Source organism: Gasterosteus aculeatus, chromosome 21, assembly GCF_964276395.1.
Source record: "Gasterosteus aculeatus chromosome 21, fGasAcu3.hap1.1, whole genome shotgun sequence".
In the NCBI taxonomy this organism is placed as follows: domain Eukaryota; kingdom Metazoa; phylum Chordata; class Actinopteri; order Perciformes; family Gasterosteidae; genus Gasterosteus; species Gasterosteus aculeatus.
In genome coordinates, this window is record NC_135708.1 from 14,616,153 (window position 1) to 14,634,161 (window position 18,009).

The 18,009-nt window shown below is 43.8% G+C and overlaps 3 protein-coding genes across 5 annotated transcripts in view; all 3 read left to right on the plus strand.

The window, feature by feature from the left end:
• The window catches only part of neto1l (neuropilin (NRP) and tolloid (TLL)-like 1, like), a 55,118-nt gene extending 49,715 nt beyond the window's left edge, over nucleotides 1–5,403 (plus strand). The window contains exons 10-12 of one of the 2 annotated variants that reach the window (XM_040166925.2): nucleotides 277–901; nucleotides 1,788–1,862; nucleotides 4,740–5,403. In XM_040166925.2, the coding sequence (XP_040022859.2) occupies nucleotides 277–901; nucleotides 1,788–1,848 (686 nt within the window). In that variant the 3' untranslated portion in view covers nucleotides 1,849–1,862; nucleotides 4,740–5,403. Of the gene's footprint in view, nucleotides 1–276; nucleotides 902–1,787; nucleotides 1,863–2,775; nucleotides 3,610–4,739 lie in introns of those variants that run through there. The other variant, XM_040166923.2, reaches the window with a different exon arrangement.
• Nucleotides 5,389–7,784, plus strand: timm21 (translocase of inner mitochondrial membrane 21). Its single transcript, XM_040166930.2, is given in 7 exon segments — nucleotides 5,389–6,299; nucleotides 6,631–6,693; nucleotides 6,796–6,893; nucleotides 7,045–7,118; nucleotides 7,262–7,367; nucleotides 7,518–7,604; nucleotides 7,607–7,784. Coding segments are annotated over 7 exon segments (750 nt in total). The 5' UTR covers nucleotides 5,389–6,010; the 3' UTR covers nucleotides 7,640–7,784.
• Nucleotides 7,785–8,163: 379 nt separating this feature from the next.
• Nucleotides 8,164–15,578, plus strand: LOC120811523 (uncharacterized). Of its 2 annotated transcripts, none has more exons than XM_040166931.2 (5): nucleotides 8,164–8,423; nucleotides 8,922–8,980; nucleotides 9,073–9,232; nucleotides 12,399–12,531; nucleotides 13,632–15,578. In XM_040166931.2, exons 2-5 carry the CDS (start codon nucleotides 8,961–8,963, stop codon nucleotides 13,850–13,852), a joined length of 534 nt encoding a protein of 177 aa, XP_040022865.2. In that variant the 5' UTR covers nucleotides 8,164–8,423; nucleotides 8,922–8,960; the 3' UTR covers nucleotides 13,853–15,578. The 2 variants fall into 2 exon arrangements, with proteins under 2 accessions (XP_040022865.2, XP_040022867.2); XM_040166933.2 differs by having other exon boundaries at nucleotides 8,271–8,675.
• Nucleotides 15,579–18,009: the final 2,431 nt, after the last annotated feature.

Here is an 18,009-nt window from a genome sequence, read left to right on the forward strand (position 1 = left end):
ATGTGGTTCTTAGTTTTTTTTCCATATGTAGTTGAGTTTGGGAAAAAGTGAGAGAAAGAAAACATCCAAACAGTATCTCTCTCACAAAAACCCGGAGACATCCAAAGCTTGGAGGGCTTGCTGTGCCTAGTTACAGTTGCTAAGCTGTGAATGAACAATCAATGAATTGTGTGAGGGTTTCACGTTTTGCGAAGCATTTCAAAGCCTGCAGTTAATAGTCTCATTGAAGTTGCTTTTTTGTTGTGATGTCTTTTCTTTTTTTTTACCAATGTGCAGAGAAGAGGAAAGCCAACATCCTCGACAACCTGAACAACACAAACGGGACCATAATCGGCGTCACTTGCTGCATCGTCCTCATCCTCCTGATCGTCTCCGTCATCGTCCAAATCAAGCAGCCGCGTAAAAAGTACATCCTCCGGCGCGAGGACTTTGACCCCACCATGTTCCAGGAGGTCTTCGAGCCGCCCCACTACGAGCTGTGCACTCTGCGGAGCGCCACCGCGGCTGCGGCCTCGGCCGACCTGGTCGACCTGGCGGAAGACTTTGAGAACTACCACGGCCTGCGGCGGGCCTCCTCCCGCTGCGTCCACGACCACCACTGCGGCTCCTTCTCCAACCCCGGCTCCGCCCACCTGTCCCAGCTGTCGCTCAGCGGGCGCGGCAGTCGCGGGAACCTGAGCGCCCGAGACTCGGCGGGCGGCGCTCTGCTCGCGGACCTGCCGCAGGCGCCCATGGCGGTGCGGCCCTTGCTGCCGTCCACCGGGAACCGCAGGAGCATCTTGGTCATGAAGCACAGCTACTCGCAGGAGGCGGCGGACAATGGGTGTGACCTGGAGGACGACCTGGAGGAGGTTCCCACCACCAGCCACCGGCTGTCGCGTCACGAGAAGGCAATACAGCGGTCAGTATCCATCGATTTCTGATGAGGGAAGAACAGCAACCGTAGCGTTAACTATGGGGATGTTTGAAATGTGTGTGGGATGCTTAGGCCGACGATCATTTATGTTTGTCCCTTAGCTTTGTTCTCCTCCTTTCTCTCATATTATTTGTTTATTTGCTATTATGATAAGCATCTTTTTTTTTGCATTGATCCTTGTTTTTTCTCCCCTTCCCATCATTGAAAAGGCTTTTTTTTCCCCAAAGGGCTAAATATGTTAACAAACATGCCCTCCGTTTCATGCCACCGCCCCTCCTAGTTTTTGCTTCAAACAGTGATGCACAGCTTACAATTATCTCACTGTGTTTTGAGGTTCCTTTCAGCTCTTTAAGCAAATACAGACCTCATTTTAGAAGATATTAATATTACAATCAGTCCAGTTTGGATTGTTAACCCAAGGGCTTGAATCTGTGCCTCATGAAGACGACTAACTTCATTGACGTGAATGCAAACTATTACAATACATGCATTAATATTCCTAACTGTTAATGATAACCGTTATCACTGTAAATTATACAAACTTATAATATATAATGGCATGAACCAGATGCTCTATCTAAAAATATATTTTTGGATGTGTACTGCTTGAAAAGTAAATGTTTACAACCACAATATGCGAAGATGTTAGAGAACATATTATACGTAGAATACTTTCCTGCATGCACTTTGTATGTTCTCTTTCTACAGTGGTCTTCACCTCTAATTCATTTTCTTTGCATGCGAGGCTCCCAGAGACTAGCAAAGCACTAATGACGTTTTTTTTTTTTTTGCTGTTGTGTAGCACATTAATGCATTCTAACCTCTATGCAAACGGAATTTGATATTAAATGAAAGAGCCGTGACATTTCAGGTTCTGCCTCATTGGCTCTTTGAGCAAACATGAATCAGAGTACAACACAACTAGGGTCTAAGAGACAATTTCAAGGTAAGCTACCCTATCCAACAATCCAAATCTCTAAATGTTTTTGTGTAGTTACCATTTGCCGAGTCAGTATATACTTTGATGCAAGTTAGTTTTCCTTTTCTGTGATTTTTGTCGGGGTTTATATTTTATGTTTTTTTTTGTTCTGTTTTTTGTTTTCACCAAGATGGTTTTATTGCTTGCAGCCATCTTGAGTTTGTTTTGACGTATTTGTGATGCTGAAGTCAACTGTATGTCCTCTCAAGGACATACATTGTATCACTCAGTGGACATTCATTGGCATGGATTCTTTAATCATCTTTTGTTGAAAATGTTATCAAATATGTCTAACCGCTTCACTCTCCTCCGCAGTAAATCAATTTACATCACTCATGTGAAGTAAATTGTTAAGTCGATATATAAAAGCACAAATTACAAAGCAATCGCATGTTTACATGAAAGCATCAATGATTTACACATCTTTACTGATCACACATTCACACTGAATCCCTTTATAGTCATGCATGGTGTCCAAGTCCAATGCAGTGTTTTGTTTGTTGTGTTTGGTTGATTGTCAAGAACAGTATTTATGCCTGTGTGTGACAGTTAATGTGTACGCTCCAGGGCTGTGCTTCATGAGGTTGCAATACGCATAATATGAGTATCAACATATGACGAATCAATATGAAATGTAAGTAAACGATGAGAAGAACCCATCATTTTTTTAAAAAGGTACATTTCAAATGCAAATATGGATTTATCTTGCATAATTTATGCTTGCAGCTTTACGCTTGCATAGAATGGAGCAGTCACAAAAAGTGTTACCTACTGTTTTGTCTTTAATTGTGTAAAGTGTGCTTTCATGTTGTGTTTTGTGTGTCTGTGTGTGTCAGTCTGCTTATGTTCTACATTATGTTGCATTGTCTCCATCATGTAGACTTCTTGAGAATAGTGCAATCCTGGATCAGTACGAACGGGCGTCGCTCGCATATGAAAAAGCGGAGCAGGGATTTACACCAGCATGATGCTGATGATGCTGATGATGGTGACGATGATGATGATGAAGGGACCCTTTGACGACAGGATACTGAATCTGTATTCATGTGCAAAGATGAACACAAAGGACTAGATGAAATGCTGTGAAGCGCATCAGCTCTGTACGCACTGCAGTAAACCCAGAATGTATGCGTCACTGTAAAAGAGATGGACCTTTTCAGAATGACTGATTACTGATTATTCTCTGGTAAACGTTAAAATATGGGATGTCAGTCAGAAACATATCGGTCACTGTTAATGATTCCTCACTGAAAACTAAAGAAATATGATCAAACATCTTCATGTTTATTTCTAAGCATGTCTTTTTTAAATGAATAGCACACATGTTATTATTTTATAGCAAACTTTAGATGCCCGCAATTTTTTTAATCTAGATTTATTTTATAAAAAAGGTAAAAATTTGGTTTAATTACTAAACTTGATCAATTTAAAGCTGTTGGAATACCCACAAATAGTTTAATTTGGATAACAGTTCAAGGCTGAGATGTGCATGCTTATTTTCTATTCAACAAACATTAACTTACTAACATTAAAGTTTGCCCCCCCCCCCCATCTACTAATACATATCTCTTAACACATAAAGAGTACTGAGGCATCTCAAATATGAAATACACTGCATGCTGTTGCTTATCCAATCAAGAGAATTGCGCAACTTCATTTAAACTTCATTTACACACTTTAAAACCCCCTTTGAAATACGTTGACTAACTTCCCCGCAGACGTTTTTACTTTCAAAAAGAGTTATTTTTTTGGTAAAGATATTTACTTCAAGTCTGTTTGTCTTCTAACTCTCTTCAACTGCAGGAGCTTAATATATTTGTATTAAAAACAGACTTTTATATTAGGAGAAGTTGAAAGGATGATTTTTTTCACAGTAACTAATTATCTTTCAGGCCTGGTTTTACTGATGCTTTGTAAAATAAATGAAAATAAAGCTTCGCCTATTTACTTTCTTTTTTTGTATTGGCTTCTGGTCAACAATTCCTGTTTTCATTTGGTGTGTCCTCAACCTGTCAACACACGCCATCCATGACTCACCTTCATGAACAGATGTTCTTTTTGTTTGTTGTGGCTACTTTTCTTTAAGAAGAAGACCAAAACCAAAAGGATTTGTTTCACAAAGCAGGACAATAAAACGAGTCCTGGACAATTCAAATAATCACAGGTATTTGCGAGTTAAGTCACTCTTGTGTTTTCTGTGTATACTGCAGAAGAGATGCTCGCTGTAATAACACTCACTGGTGGCAGGCTGCTTTTGTAGGTAAAACAGCCTTAAATATATGGAAGATGAGAATGGTAGATCAGCTGTGCAAAACAAAACAAGTTGCACTCACTCGCACATGACATTCTCTTTTTTCCCACACTTTTACATTCCCTGAGTTCCAACTTCCGTTGTGCTGTGTCTGTTTTTACATTTTCTCTGTGTGCATTATATTCTGTATGCAATGTCATGTATGTATTATTTACATCCATGCTGTCTTTTTCCTCCATGTACACATGCATCACATACTGAATTAAAGTGTTATTTTCTATACAAGCATTGTTCTCACGCCTGTGTGTTTTCTGTCAGTTTCATTATTTTGCCAAAGCTTCTGGCAAAACAGTCCAAACAGCTCACTCAAATTCTCTCTTCTTTACTCTCTCCCAAACACACACACACACACACACACACACACACACACACACAAAGTCATAAACTCATCTTCCAGTATATAGATGGAGGCAGACAGCCCTGTAATTAAGTAAGTCTGAACCAATTTGATCACAAGCAGCCAAAGCAGCAGATGAGAACAGTGTAGGGCCCAGGACAGACTTTTAAGTAATAGTGTTTTTATTTCTCTGCAGATACATCAGACAGATGTGGCATCATTCCTCGGCACCTTCGCCAATTTGAAAGCATTCGGAGCAAAGGTTTTATGTAGAGAGTTGTGGTGAAAAAAAAAAAAAAGGTTTGTGATGTTCTTGTTCTTTGCTTTGGGACCGCTAAAGTGCATTTTCCTTGTACCAGTGCTCCACCGGCTGCTGGGATCGACAAGCGCTGGAACACTGATGGTATCAAATAGAGGCCTGGAACTTTTCTTTTTTTTTTTTTTAGAAAGTACCTTTAATGTAAAGTTGTTTTTGGAGAAGAAAAAAAAATCTGGTTTTTTTAAACCATTTTCCATCAAGATATGAAATTGCATATTTTAGCTGCTGATTTCACATCAGGTTGTTTTTATATCCAGATAAGTAGAGAAAGCCTTATTGAGAAAACACAAAATGTTGAAGAATGTTTGAAATAAAGTGAAATGAAGTAACTTCATGAATTGGTGCAGAGGCCAATACATTATTCCACTGACCTATCAACTAACATTTTTTTTCCCATTTCACAGATGTCTGAACATCAATTACTTTATCTTTGTAAAACTAAATTGCATTGTGGTATTTTCAGTTTTTTAACCTGTTTGCATATTTATTTGATAACAGAAAATGCTGGACCGAATGTTTTCAATAAAGTAATGTTTACTGATTTTATTGTGATGATTTATTTGTTTATACATTGTGTGCATATTTGATATACTGATGCGTGTATTCAGCTTAGACTAGATTAAGCATACTATACGTTTATGCCAGGAAACCAATAAATGGTTTCACATCACATATTTATTTGAACCCAAATCATCATCAAATGGAATCATCCAAAGGTATGCAGTATGCTCGATCTAGTCTATGCTTAATATGCATCAGTATACAAATATAGGCACTATGTTCCGAATTGTTAAATCTTTTTTAGTATTAACTTCGCTGTCAAAACCAGAAAATGGCCGGGAAATAACACTGAGCGTCTGGTACGTTTGGTGCTGCGTGAAAAAAAACTCCATCTCCCATGAATCTCAGGGTGCGTGACGACATAATGATGCGCCTAAGCCATGAAAAAGACCACGAACGCGAGATAGTAACGTCACGTCCGAGTCGCCACCTTAACCTTATTTACTGTTATACGCTCCGCATTAATGCCGCACAATAAGTCCCTCTACATCACCGTAGGCGAATGCTAGTTTTTAGCGTCTCCGCTAGCCTTCGACCGCGCTGAAGCGCACCCACTCGCCTCGCTCGCTCTCCCGGAGGACACGGCCATGGCTTACGCGCAGGTACTGGGCGCCCTGCTGCACCGCAACCTGCGGCAACGTAAACTCGCGCAACTCGGCTTCCTCGTGTGCGCGCGCGGGCCGGCGTCGAGCGGCGGAGTCCACGCGCCTCCGCCCGCCTGCCGCTGGCCGGGCGGCCTGACGCCGACCCACGCGCGCGCTCAGAGGTGCTTTTCGCTCCATTCGGAAGCCAGAAATCAAAGCAGCCCCAAAGAGAGAGACGGGTCGGTCTCCAGGTACCAGGGTGGCAGCCCGAAGCCTTCGGCTGCACGAAAAGGTGACAGCCAGCTAAACTCGACATACACACACACACACACACACACACCACAACAAGTTTGTGTTTTATTTCTTATGTTGTTCGGACTGATATTTTAGGGACTAGTCCATAAAATATCATGTGAAATGTTGGCAAATCGTAACCATCACAAGTGACTGATACGATGTTTCATAGTAGTCTTCTGGTCCAGGAGCCCATTTATATAACAACTATTTGCACTTGTTCCATCGCATGTATTCTACTTCACCAAAATGTATTCAAAAGTACCAAACTGTGTGTTACAGTTGACACCAACTTCTGTCTAATACTTCCCACCCTTGATATCCTCCAGTGAAAGAAGCTGGCCGAGACTTCACCTACCTGATAGTTGTGATCATTGGGCTTAGTGTGACAGGTGACCACAACCTCCAGATCTCGTGTCGAAAAAATCATCTAATCTATAAGTCGAATGATGCGAACGGACAGTAAAATGCGTGGTTCTGTGCGCGTGTTTCAGGTGGATTGTTATACGTGGTGTTCCAAGAGCTGTTTTCCTCCTCCAGTCCAAATAAAGTCTACGGGAAAGCCTTCAACAAGGTCCGGTTGGACCCAGAGGTGAGAAAGATCACAGGTGGCCGAGGCCCAAAACAATCTCCCTTAACTCCCAGTTAAATAATCCAACCAAAAGACCAACTCCAAACGTGCACAACTATACTTTACATTTTGCCTACATATATTAACCGGTTTTGTTCTTTGAAAAATGCAGGTAATTGGCGCATTTGGGGAGCCAATCAAGTGTTATGGGGAGACTACCCGTCGAGGCAGGAGGCAGCAAGTCAGGTGAGCGTCCTGCTTCTGTGAATAAGCTGTTTATTATTATTATTATAAGAGTGTTAAATAAATGGTGTTATTCATAAGTTAGAATGTGTGTGGTAGTGGTGATGATGCAACCCATTTGTTTATCTTGTGTGTGTTCACATAAGTCACCGGGAGTACATGAAGGATGGACTAAAGCACATGAGGCTTAACTTTTACATCGAGGGCTCCGAGCCTGGACGCAAAGGAACTGTGCACTCTGAGTCAGTAGAGGTTGGTTACCAATATTTAAGAGTTCTAATTCCACATGTGACAGCAGTGGCCAAATGTACAGAGGTGGTGGTTAGACTGCTGCTGGTTAAATGTTCACACACAGCCACCAAATTGTGATTGTTTTCCTTTTACCTCTTTATTATTTATCAGAATCCTGAAACTGGAAAATATGAGTTCCGTTACATATATGTGGAAGTAGATACCTACCCAAGAAGATCCATCATTGTGGAAGATAACAGATGAGGAAGATAATGGACGTGTCTCTTCACTGAAAACGCATTCAGGAAATTTTTTGTGCGATTTCACTTTAATTTACCATTAAAACTTGTGTTGAAGTTCAACAGTTTGTCTGACCTTTTAACTTTAGATTTTGTAAGAACAAATACTGTTGAAATACAATAAAACTGTTGTTGTGGATATGTCTGTGTTTGGAACTTGATTTCACTGTGATCTATTTTTCAGCTTTATTGAATTATAGTACAATGTGAGGTCCGTTTCATTTTTGATATTTTGAAAATGGCAGATTGTGTAGTCCGCTTATAAATAACCTTTGCTTTTTGCAAATTTGAAATTTCCTCAATGTAGTTGAACACCTTTGTATTTGGTAATCCTTTTGAAATGGTAAATGAGTGATACGATAATGACCACTAGATCGAGCCAAAGAGTCAAAATGTGGGAACCTCGTATGACCTGACATGACATGTTTTATTGTCCACTCTGACTGCATGTTAATACACAGATCATGCCGTGATATTATGACAGCACAATAAGCTCCGTACTGCTAACACAACGGTCACAACAACAGAACCGCATTTTCATTCGGTCTCATCAGCACGTGAACGCCAAAAAAAAAACTAGCCGACATATTTTGAGAGGCGTTTACGGGAAACCCTGAAGGCATCACGGCCGTGAACCCCGCCCACTGTTAAATCATAGAGGTGTGCTAACGTTAAACTCTGTCGGGACCGGTTTGATGTGGATTGTCTCTTTGCTATCAACTTAAAAGCGTAGCTGGTCGAGCAACTATCTATTAAACTTGTACCTGACACCGAGAAGGTATGTTCGGAAAGCAGATTTCGATTTCCGTTTTGTTCTCGCTGGGCGCACCGTCAACGTGAGCTTGTAGCGTTAGCCACCCCGCTGTTGCTGCTGCTGTTGTGTTATCCTGCTATCCGGTAGCCTAGCTAAACTTAACGTTAGCTGTTAGCCTCGCCTTGATCCTGCAGCTCCCGACACAACGAGCGGGAATGACCCACCTTTCGAGCTAAAAGGCACGGGGGAGTGGGGGGCGAGTTGTCGCGAATAACAGTAAGTTCGCGACCCTGTTCCGGTGTTGAGTTGAGTAAAGTGAGCGGAGTTCCCCGCGGAGCCGCCGGGCTACACGCGCCATCTGTTCCAAGTTACAGAGTCGTATTTAAACTCAGCCGGGGAGCTGGTTTTATTTACTCTCGATGCATCCCGCGATTAAATGATTAAAGTTACATCAATGGTTTCAGGGCAAGTTGTGGTGTCGGCTGGCGATCATTGAGTTGTCTTCTCTTCCCCCCCCACCAGCAATGAGAGCCTCTGATAACTGATCGACACCTGGCCGTCATGGAACTGTACTGGTACATGTGAGTATAACGTGGGAGTTTTATCATTCAAAGTTACACGTAAGCTATAACGTATAGAGCTGTTGCTTGACCCCCCCCCCCCTTCTTTTCAGAGTGGTTATCGTATTCATCATCATCAAGATTTTCTTCTACGTGTGCTGGTACCGATCGAGGCAAAGGCAGCTGGCGGCGTACCTGAGCAACCCGCGCAACGCCCAGATCGTCATCGTTGGAGGGAGGGCCTACCTCCATCAGATGTGCGAGAGACAGAGTGTAAGTACACACACAAACACGTTTTAAACCGTGTGATCTACTCCTAAATTAGATGTTGTGGCATTGCCTTTGTCAGAGAGAGTCTGGGTATTTCAACATTGTACCACACTGGGGTCTAAGAGTGAGTCACACGGCTGCAAGATTGTTTCCTTTCGGCCAAAAGATCCACATTTTGAGAGACATATGGTGTCGTGGCTCATAAGGGGGGGTTTATTTTCCTCTTTTGTTTCAGTAGGGTGGGTGTTTGACGTGCTCCCGGGCAGACCCGTGCACCTAGAGACATAACCTTCACAAGGTCCGGTTTGCTGCAACTTCAAATATCGCCGGCAAATCGAGCTTCAATAAATGGTCGAAAGTAAACTTAAAAAAAGGTGTAACTATTCAGGTTCAGCTTGATCCACCTTGCAGCATTTAGCCAGTACGTAGCCAGAATGTACTGTCAAAGTCTCTTTATCTCTGCTGGAAAGACTGGAATCCTTTTTAAGGGGGTCAATATTTGTGCGCCTGGCTCTGTGTTGTGATGTCTGTTGCAGACAATACTGCTGGTGTGCACTAAATAGGTGCAATACACCTCGCGGTGCTGCCAATTTCTGGATATTGGAAAATGACGTTAACATCAGATGACATTAACAATCTATTTGGCCATCCGCACACTAAGTTCCTCCTCTTAGCGGCTCCAGCCTTCCTGACTCTTGCTTTCACAAAGCAAAGTGCGGCCCCCTACTTTCAGAACCGTGGCGGTTTTCCATCCGCCTGCAGTTGACCTCAGAAAGAAAGTCAAACTGGGTCACACGTGTGTTACATTTTTTTTTTTTTTTTGCTTGCACAGCAGCTATTTGCTCTGTTAGAAGAGCTTCTGCTTTTTCAGTGGGTTTCTTTCACAAGACGGCCTTCGCTTCACTCTGCGACATGCCGAGCCACGGTGTGGATGTGTACCGACAGGCGCCAGCTCGTTGTTTACATGTACTCATGAAGAAAGAAAAAAACGACTTTTCTGGTGTTTATTGTGCTTGCGATTCCGAGTAGTTTATGTGATGAATGCGAGCAGCTCTTTAAGAATCTTTTGTTTGGTTTGTCAACTCCTGCGTTTTCCCGGCGCACACACACACACACACACACGTTTGGATGTTTTGGCTACAAAATGCAGACCTATCTTTTTGTTGTTCCCATCAGGTGCCGGTTGAGTACGGTTTGATTTGTGTCGATGGTTTCAGCGATGCGTCTAGAATGGCGAGGCCGTTCCCTCAGCACCAATTTGTATCACGTAGTCCTCTGCGGGCCGCGGGCGGCACGCGCTCAGGAAGCCACCGTGGGCGCCAGAAATGGAATTCGCCATGAAGAGTCACTTCCGTTGAGCGAGACACCACCCCGGCTTTTGAGATATTCATCGCTGCAGTCGTTCCATCCAAGAGGCACTAGCTGTGATTATATTTAGAGGCGCTTAGAATATTTGTGGAACAGGAAATGCCCCACTTGTAAAAACAAATGAACAGCAGTTGCGGAGCCTGGACGTTTTGGCCTGGTTTTCCCCCAAATCACTGAACATTTCCTGTCGTCTATCTGAAACATTTGTCTTATTTTATTTCACACCCGTTTGTCTTTTCATATATTCTAGTTGAGGCCACATATCTTGTGGAAAGTCAACCGTTCCTCGTTGCACAAATGCCTTTGTAAAAACACCAACGGAATGCGTTAAAGTGGTCGGCCCACTTACTTTTGATGTATGAAAGTAAAATGGTGAAAACTAGATTTATTGCTTATTTATGAATACAGCCTCAACTGTGTGTGAACCCGGTAATCACATTTGAAGTGACGGCCCTCAAAGTCCTTCTTGCACACCCAGTCTCTTCCCTTTTGCTTCTCTTACCTCCTCGTCCCCTTTGAGACTACTCGTGTTCCCGATCTGACCTCGTTCCACCACTCTTCTTCTAGCTCTTTTATCCTCTCCTGCGTCCTCTGCTCCTCTCCCTGTGGTTCCCGCTGTCGTCTCTCGTGTACAACGCTCCCCGTTTTAGGTTTTAATGGAATGTGCCGCAGGGAGGTCCCGCGGTCGTCCACAACCGGGCCCCCTGAACGTGTTCTACAGAGACGCCAGGGCCCCTCGGAGGTCCCGGGATACGAATGAATCAAACGTGGCGGAGTCCTGATGTAGCATCGCTCGGGTCGGCTTATTCACCTGAAAGAGACAAAGCGAAAAACACCTTGTATTACTTAAAGGACCCAGAGAGGGATGGAAGATGGATTATTCGTAGCTTATCAAACTTCATCTCTTTCACCAGTCGTCTGGGCCGACAGAAACAGAAGGGACAACGATAATGATCTTGGCGTGGTCTCTTCATCACTCCGACAACAACAGGATGGCGGCGTTGAACTAATTAAAAGCCTTAGTCAAAGGCCTCACTGATTATGATTTAATAAAAAGCATTTAGAGCCCCCGCCACCCCCCCATCACCATGTTTGTTGTATTGTTCAAACCATAGGCACACTTACTAACCCTCTAACTCGTCTGTTGGTGCTGTGACACACGCGTGCGTGTGTGCGGGGAAAACGCTGTAGTTACTCGCTACACTAGTCATGCAAAAGTCTTGAGTTTGACTGACATTTTTTATTTACTGAAACAAAACAATATATCTTTTGAAAAACATTGACACGGCGAGCGTCGGCGCCCGGTGTCATTTTGACCACCGCAGCATATTTATGGGCTTCTCTGGCAGACGTTTGTGTACTTTATGGGGCGTCAACGTGGTGCATCGGGATCAGGATTTCCATTCTGGAAAACACATGTTGCAAAATACAGAAAATAACTGTAATCCGGGCAGCCCGGCTGCTGTACCGTGACAAGAGTCGTGTCTGTCTGTGTGTTTAGGGATGTTCCTCCTGTGTGTGTGTGTGTGTGTGTGTGTGTGTGTGTGTGTGTGTGTGTGTGTGTGTGTGTGTGTGTGTGTGTGTGTGTACCTGTACCTGTACCTGCTGGTCGATGTCAGCCTGGATCACAGGGTTTAAAAGGAAGAATATAATCACGGCCAGCAGCAGTTCGGCCCCTCTGGGGACGTTTCCTGTAAAACCAGCCGCATCAGCGTGTGAGCAGTAGGGACATATTGTGTGTTTGCATATGCTTCTGTTCTGCGTTTGGTCGTCACCTCTCTGTCTCTTTCCCCCTCTGTAGCAAACCTCCGTCTGGCCCAGTTGGTACGGCGTTCAGGACGACCTGTCTATAGAGGAGCCGTCCGCGGCTCTGGCGCCAGCTGCTTCCTTCTCCCACTTGGACATGCCCCCACCATACGAGGCCGTCTCCGGAGGTAGCACACGCGCTACACCGCGGCAGTCCGTTCCACGCGTTCCTTAGTTTGTTCGGCGACCCCATTACATCACGATGTGATAACTGAGCCTTTGTTACATGTCGAAGTTCTACTGGCATTAGAAGGGCCATTAATCCAGTTAATCCCACACATGACAAGCAAACCCCCCCCCCTTCCCCTTCCCCCCGTCAAGTCCCTCAAAACCACCAGCATTATGACTCTATCATTACCAGGTGGGAGGTTCGTGTAGCGTACTGATTGTAGGGGGCCACAACCAGCAAATTAGCACCTGGTGCTCCGAGAACAACACACACATGGCGTCTGGTTCTGAACAAACTCCCACATGTTTGCACACACAGATCACTTTGTTTGCTTTCGAAAGGGCAAAGTACTCTGCACATTTTGCGAGTTGCTTTTATTCCCTGTTCCCCTATTTATGTTTCTCCACAGCTCATTGTGGATTTCGTTGAATCGTTGTATCAATTCAGTCTCCTCCGCACACAACATGTAATTCGATGTGATGGACCTGTTCCGCCTGACACCAGGATGCATTTTAGCACTAATTCAATTACGTGACCTCACACTTTGCCCACACGCCTGATATTTTAGGGCGTTTCTCAGGGCGTGCTGGTGATACAAATACTTACTACCGCTTCATTACGTTAATATTTAATAAATACCAGGTAGGACTCGGAGCCGTATCAGATTGCTTCTTACACTCTTCCTATAATTTCAAATTCTGTGACAATTTGCACTGTTAGATCTGATAAAATTAAAAGATTGTACATCACTGTCTTCACGGAAAAATGCTCCTGCCTTTTTAAATGGAGTGTTGTCAACCTGAGACAGTAATATAGTAAGTGCTGTAACTGCAGAGTGACCAGGGGGATTCAGAATATCGCTGCTCTGGGGTCCGTTTCTTTCCTCCTCATCACACGTATATATTCCTATAAAACCGCCGTCACTGCAATTTCCCCCCGTGTCCCTTACTCGTACGTTTAGCTGCAATGCGTCAAGTCATTTGACAACATGCAGGTATGCGGTTGGTGTTTTTGGACTGCTGACGAAATGCTCGCCCTGTCTCCTGCCGTCCTTTTCAGAGGACGACCTGAAGCCCCCTCCTTACAGCGAGTGTGCCCGCGGCGACGAAAGGGTCGGCGCCGCTCGTCCCGCCCATCGAGCTGCTTTCCTCACCGAGGCGGACGCCGTTAGCGCAAACGAAGCCCCGCCCCCCTACACGCTGTCTCTCCCCACGCAAGACGGTCCGCAAGGCGTCCCCGGCGGCCACAGTGAGTCCCAGGCAGAGAGCAGGTCCACCTAATCGAGCCTGGATACCAGTTTGCCTTCTCCGTGCACTGCCTTTCCTACATTGAACCTCAGTGATCGAGACCAGATGTTTACTTGGATGTGAGAATAAATGAGTGTGTGTGTGTGTGTATGTGCAGGTTTGGTGGTTTATAGATCCACATTTTTTCTACTTTGTATTGTGTAAAAAAAAATTAAAAAAAGAATTAAAAAAAAAAGGAATAGAGATAATCTGATGGGTTTAACAACATCAGCAAGCCTGTGTGCCTCAGTCAGGAATGCAGAACCCCGAGGATGGAGATGGTCCCCATGACCTCCGAGCTCACGGGGAGCGGATGAGAAACGGATCAGCGGTCCTTCCCGCTGTGCGAGGCCACTTCCTCTCACATAACCAGGTCACTTATTCTGCAATTGTGTTTCAGTAAATGAGCCGTACTTGGCTCCTGCTACCGGCGGACGTCGTTTCTGAAGAAACACTCGACCCCGTTGTGTGCGTCATTACACATCCGAGTCGCATAAAATGACCAGAGGCATTATAGACATTCCAATTAGACTCCTGTGCAATTTATTCAATAACTTGTAAGTTTTTACTTTTCATCAAAACTGCACCACGTATTATTTGAAGACACAATGCACTAATTGTCTTCAATAATTACCCATTTAACACAACTGGTCCTGTTTTAATACATGGTGGTGACCATACTGGCACGTTAGGCAATTCAATATCACGTCTGTGAAGGAAGTGAGCGAGGACAAGCGGAACAAGTTGGTGAAATAGTTTATGCAGGTGGATAAGAGATTGTTCTCTGTGCTTTGTGTTGCATTGCTATTGCGCCTATATGCCAGAAATAAAAAGACGCTGCGCAGACTAAATAATCCAGAATTGCGTTATTTCTGTGTTATGCTGTGGATTTAAGGGGGAATAGTTGTTGTTCTCCCACAACGCATATGAAAACAGTTTCTGTAGTCGTAGATCAAGCTGTAAGATAATCAGGTCAGGTATGAATTCTAATTTTGAGCTTCAGGCTTGGAATGAAAAGGAAAATGAAAACAATCCTTTGAAGAGAATCGGCACAGGGCAGTGAACTCCGGCTCAGACAGCGTTGGAGCTGAAGGCTAAAATGTCAGACAAAACTCAGTTACTTTTCATAAATCTTGCAAAATGAAGACTAACCAAAAAAAACATGCTTTTATTTTTCCTCGTAATTTCCATGTAAACATGCCACAGGTTGGTAGGTCAGCCTGTGGATTTCCTGTGTTTATATTCTCCCGTTGTTTTGGGAGAAGCTGTTACTCTGCGTTTTGTATCGCTGCATTTCAGAAGTTCGATGCACTTAAATGATCCGCTTCCTATGTTTGTAACCCACTGCAATACACCTTTGAACAGTTGGAACAAACACCATGGCCGCTGTACTAATGCATCCTGTGGGACATTATGAGGTGACTTGCATGGGAGAGTCAGAAGTAGATCTCAAGCGTGTTTGACTGACAGTCCTTCATGTTGTGATGACAAATCGTGCGGCATCGATCACTGATGCCTTCCCCTGTGGATCTACAGAATGAATTCCGAATGTCGCCCTGACCGCCGTCTGACGTCACTAAACGGGGCTCCCTCTGCCACGTGTGTCCTGTTTGAGTAATTCGCTCCCGCGGTGGTTGACCCGTTACATCTCTCCACTTGCTAGCGTTGTGTGTTAATCTGGGGCAGGCGGGTGTGTGTGTGTATTAAACTGTTACTCATATTTGGGCTGTTTTGGTTTCCTTGCTTTACGGTTTCTTAGCAGATTTGATGGTTGCATTTCTTTCAAGTTCAAACTGTTTTTTTTTTTCTTTTTGCACAAATCCTTTTCCTTTTTTGAGACAAATCCTGTGCTGTGCCACTAGAGAGCAGTCTTCTACCAGGGAGGACCCCCCCCTCCTCCCTGCTCCTGTGCAGCCTGCACCTGTTGCTGAGCACGTGCACTGAGCGCTCGTTGCCATCTCCTCTGTATTGATTGAAACATTTGATTACATCTTTTTGGGGACAGAAAAAGGAATTGTGATTTTTTTTTTTTTTTTTTGTGTTCCAGTTTATTCTTCAGATGGAGGAAAAATGCCCTTTAATCTAAAATCAATAGTGCCGCCCGCTTGTGGAATACGGGGGAGAGTGGATTCTCAAGGACATTAATTTTTCATATCTTAGCCCCTCAGCTGCCGCATCACTAAGCTGCATACAAATCAGCCGAGCTTCAACAACTGACAATGTGCGTACTCTCCATTATGAACCTTTGTTTTTTTTTGTAAAGTATTGTGTGTGAGACAAAAGCGCACAAAACGAGCCATGAGAGGAGAAAAAAAAGTACTTCCATGCTTTATTGATTCTAAATATGCAGCATTTGGTGCTTTTATGTAAATATTACTTTAAACGTTTAAATAAAATAAAAAAGGTCAGAACTCAGCGATTGAGGTGTGACAGAATATCTCACTCCTGAATGCGGTGCACTGGTTCTGGCGTTGAGTAATTGATGCTTTCGGGGGGGGGGGGGGGGGGGGCTGTGTATTTGCATTTCGGGCAACAATCCATCATTTAAAACCGCTTTGCTAATCATTACATCTCCGTACAAACAGCTGCATGATGAACGCAGCACGGAACGCTGTCCTCAAGGAGAGACGTTTGTCCGTCAAAAAGGTGCACGCAGTGGTTGTGTGGGGGGGGGAGAGAAACATCACACCTTTTAAATTCAAGTAAAACACATTCCAGGCATGGGGGAGGCTGGATAAGATGTCCAAAAAAAGACACCTGTTATTGATCCCCCCTCAAAGTTGCTTTGGGAGGGGATGCCCGAAGGTAACCTGACCAAAAAAGGTGTTATTTTATTTCATCTAGCCACAAATTCATGTTGCATCCTTGTGCGAGGACGTTAATGCGTTCTGCAGGTCATTAAACCGCTAAGAGATTCTTTGTCTGAACGTCCTGGTGCTTCTAGCTTCCTGCCTTATTGGGTTCACTGGGATGGAGCCAAAGAGCCAGAACGGTTGCTCTGGCATTTCAGGGGCAAAATCAAAATCAATTTTACAGAAGATGTCCGTTTGCTTCGTACAAGAGGAGATGCAGAGAGAAGTAAAACAGCGAGGGAAAGCATTTAATCGAGCGCAATTTCCAAAGTTGTTCAGACTCCATTATACACACTACTTTTTAGTAGTGTTAATTTACAGATCTGAATTTAACAAACATCAACAGTCATTTTAAAGATCTGTCATGTCCCAGGTGTTGTTTGCTCCTTTATCTGAATTAATGTCGGTTTCATTTCTATGGCGGTTTGTGCCACATTAAACCTACCAACAAAAATATATGAATTCAAATCTGTGGTGCAGATCTTTGTTTTTGTTCTTCCTCATGAATCTTCTCACCACGGATCCAATGTATCACATTTCCTCAAGAGAGAAGTAAAAATGCAACAATCTTTTTTGATACTTTAGTTGAAATTGTTATAAGTAGGATTAAACGTCAGTCCTTTTTTATTACTTCTCGCCCCTTTGTTGGTACTTTTTGCTAAAGTGAATCGTATGATCCATCACAATCCGTTATGGTTTACTATTATCAGTGCATTTTATTCAAAAAGCATTGATTGACAATGAGGCGATTCCATGATTGCATGCGACTACTTAGTGGTATTTAATAAGGAGAAAGCCGGTTCTCTCTTCAGCAGTAGCACGGAGTAAAACGCCGCTGTCCATCCCAGCTTCCATCAACATCAAGTGTCAACAGCATGATAAGCAGGTTCATCGTGTCCCCTCGGCCGCCCGTACAGATGGGATCTAGAGGGCAGGGCCAGGCCGGCCTCTGCGCGATGACACGATAAGTGAGGACGTCTCAGAGGGGGCAGGACGACGACCTAATGCAGACAGGTAGGTGCGTGCGTGTGTAACATGGTGGCAGGCTGTTGAGTTTTAAGAATTTGTCACAACCTGTTTGATATGGTCGGGAACTCAAAAATTGCCTTATAGCCTTTATTTGTGTGCAAAAGGTGAAACTATGAGACAATAGCTGGGTTGGTAGCTGACGTTCATTGAACATCAAGTTACCAGAGATTACGCCCACAAAAACAATGTAAGGACAAAACTAACTAGAAAATAAAGAGTTCAGATTATAGAAACTATACCGAACTCCAAAACTAAACACCAAACAAGAAG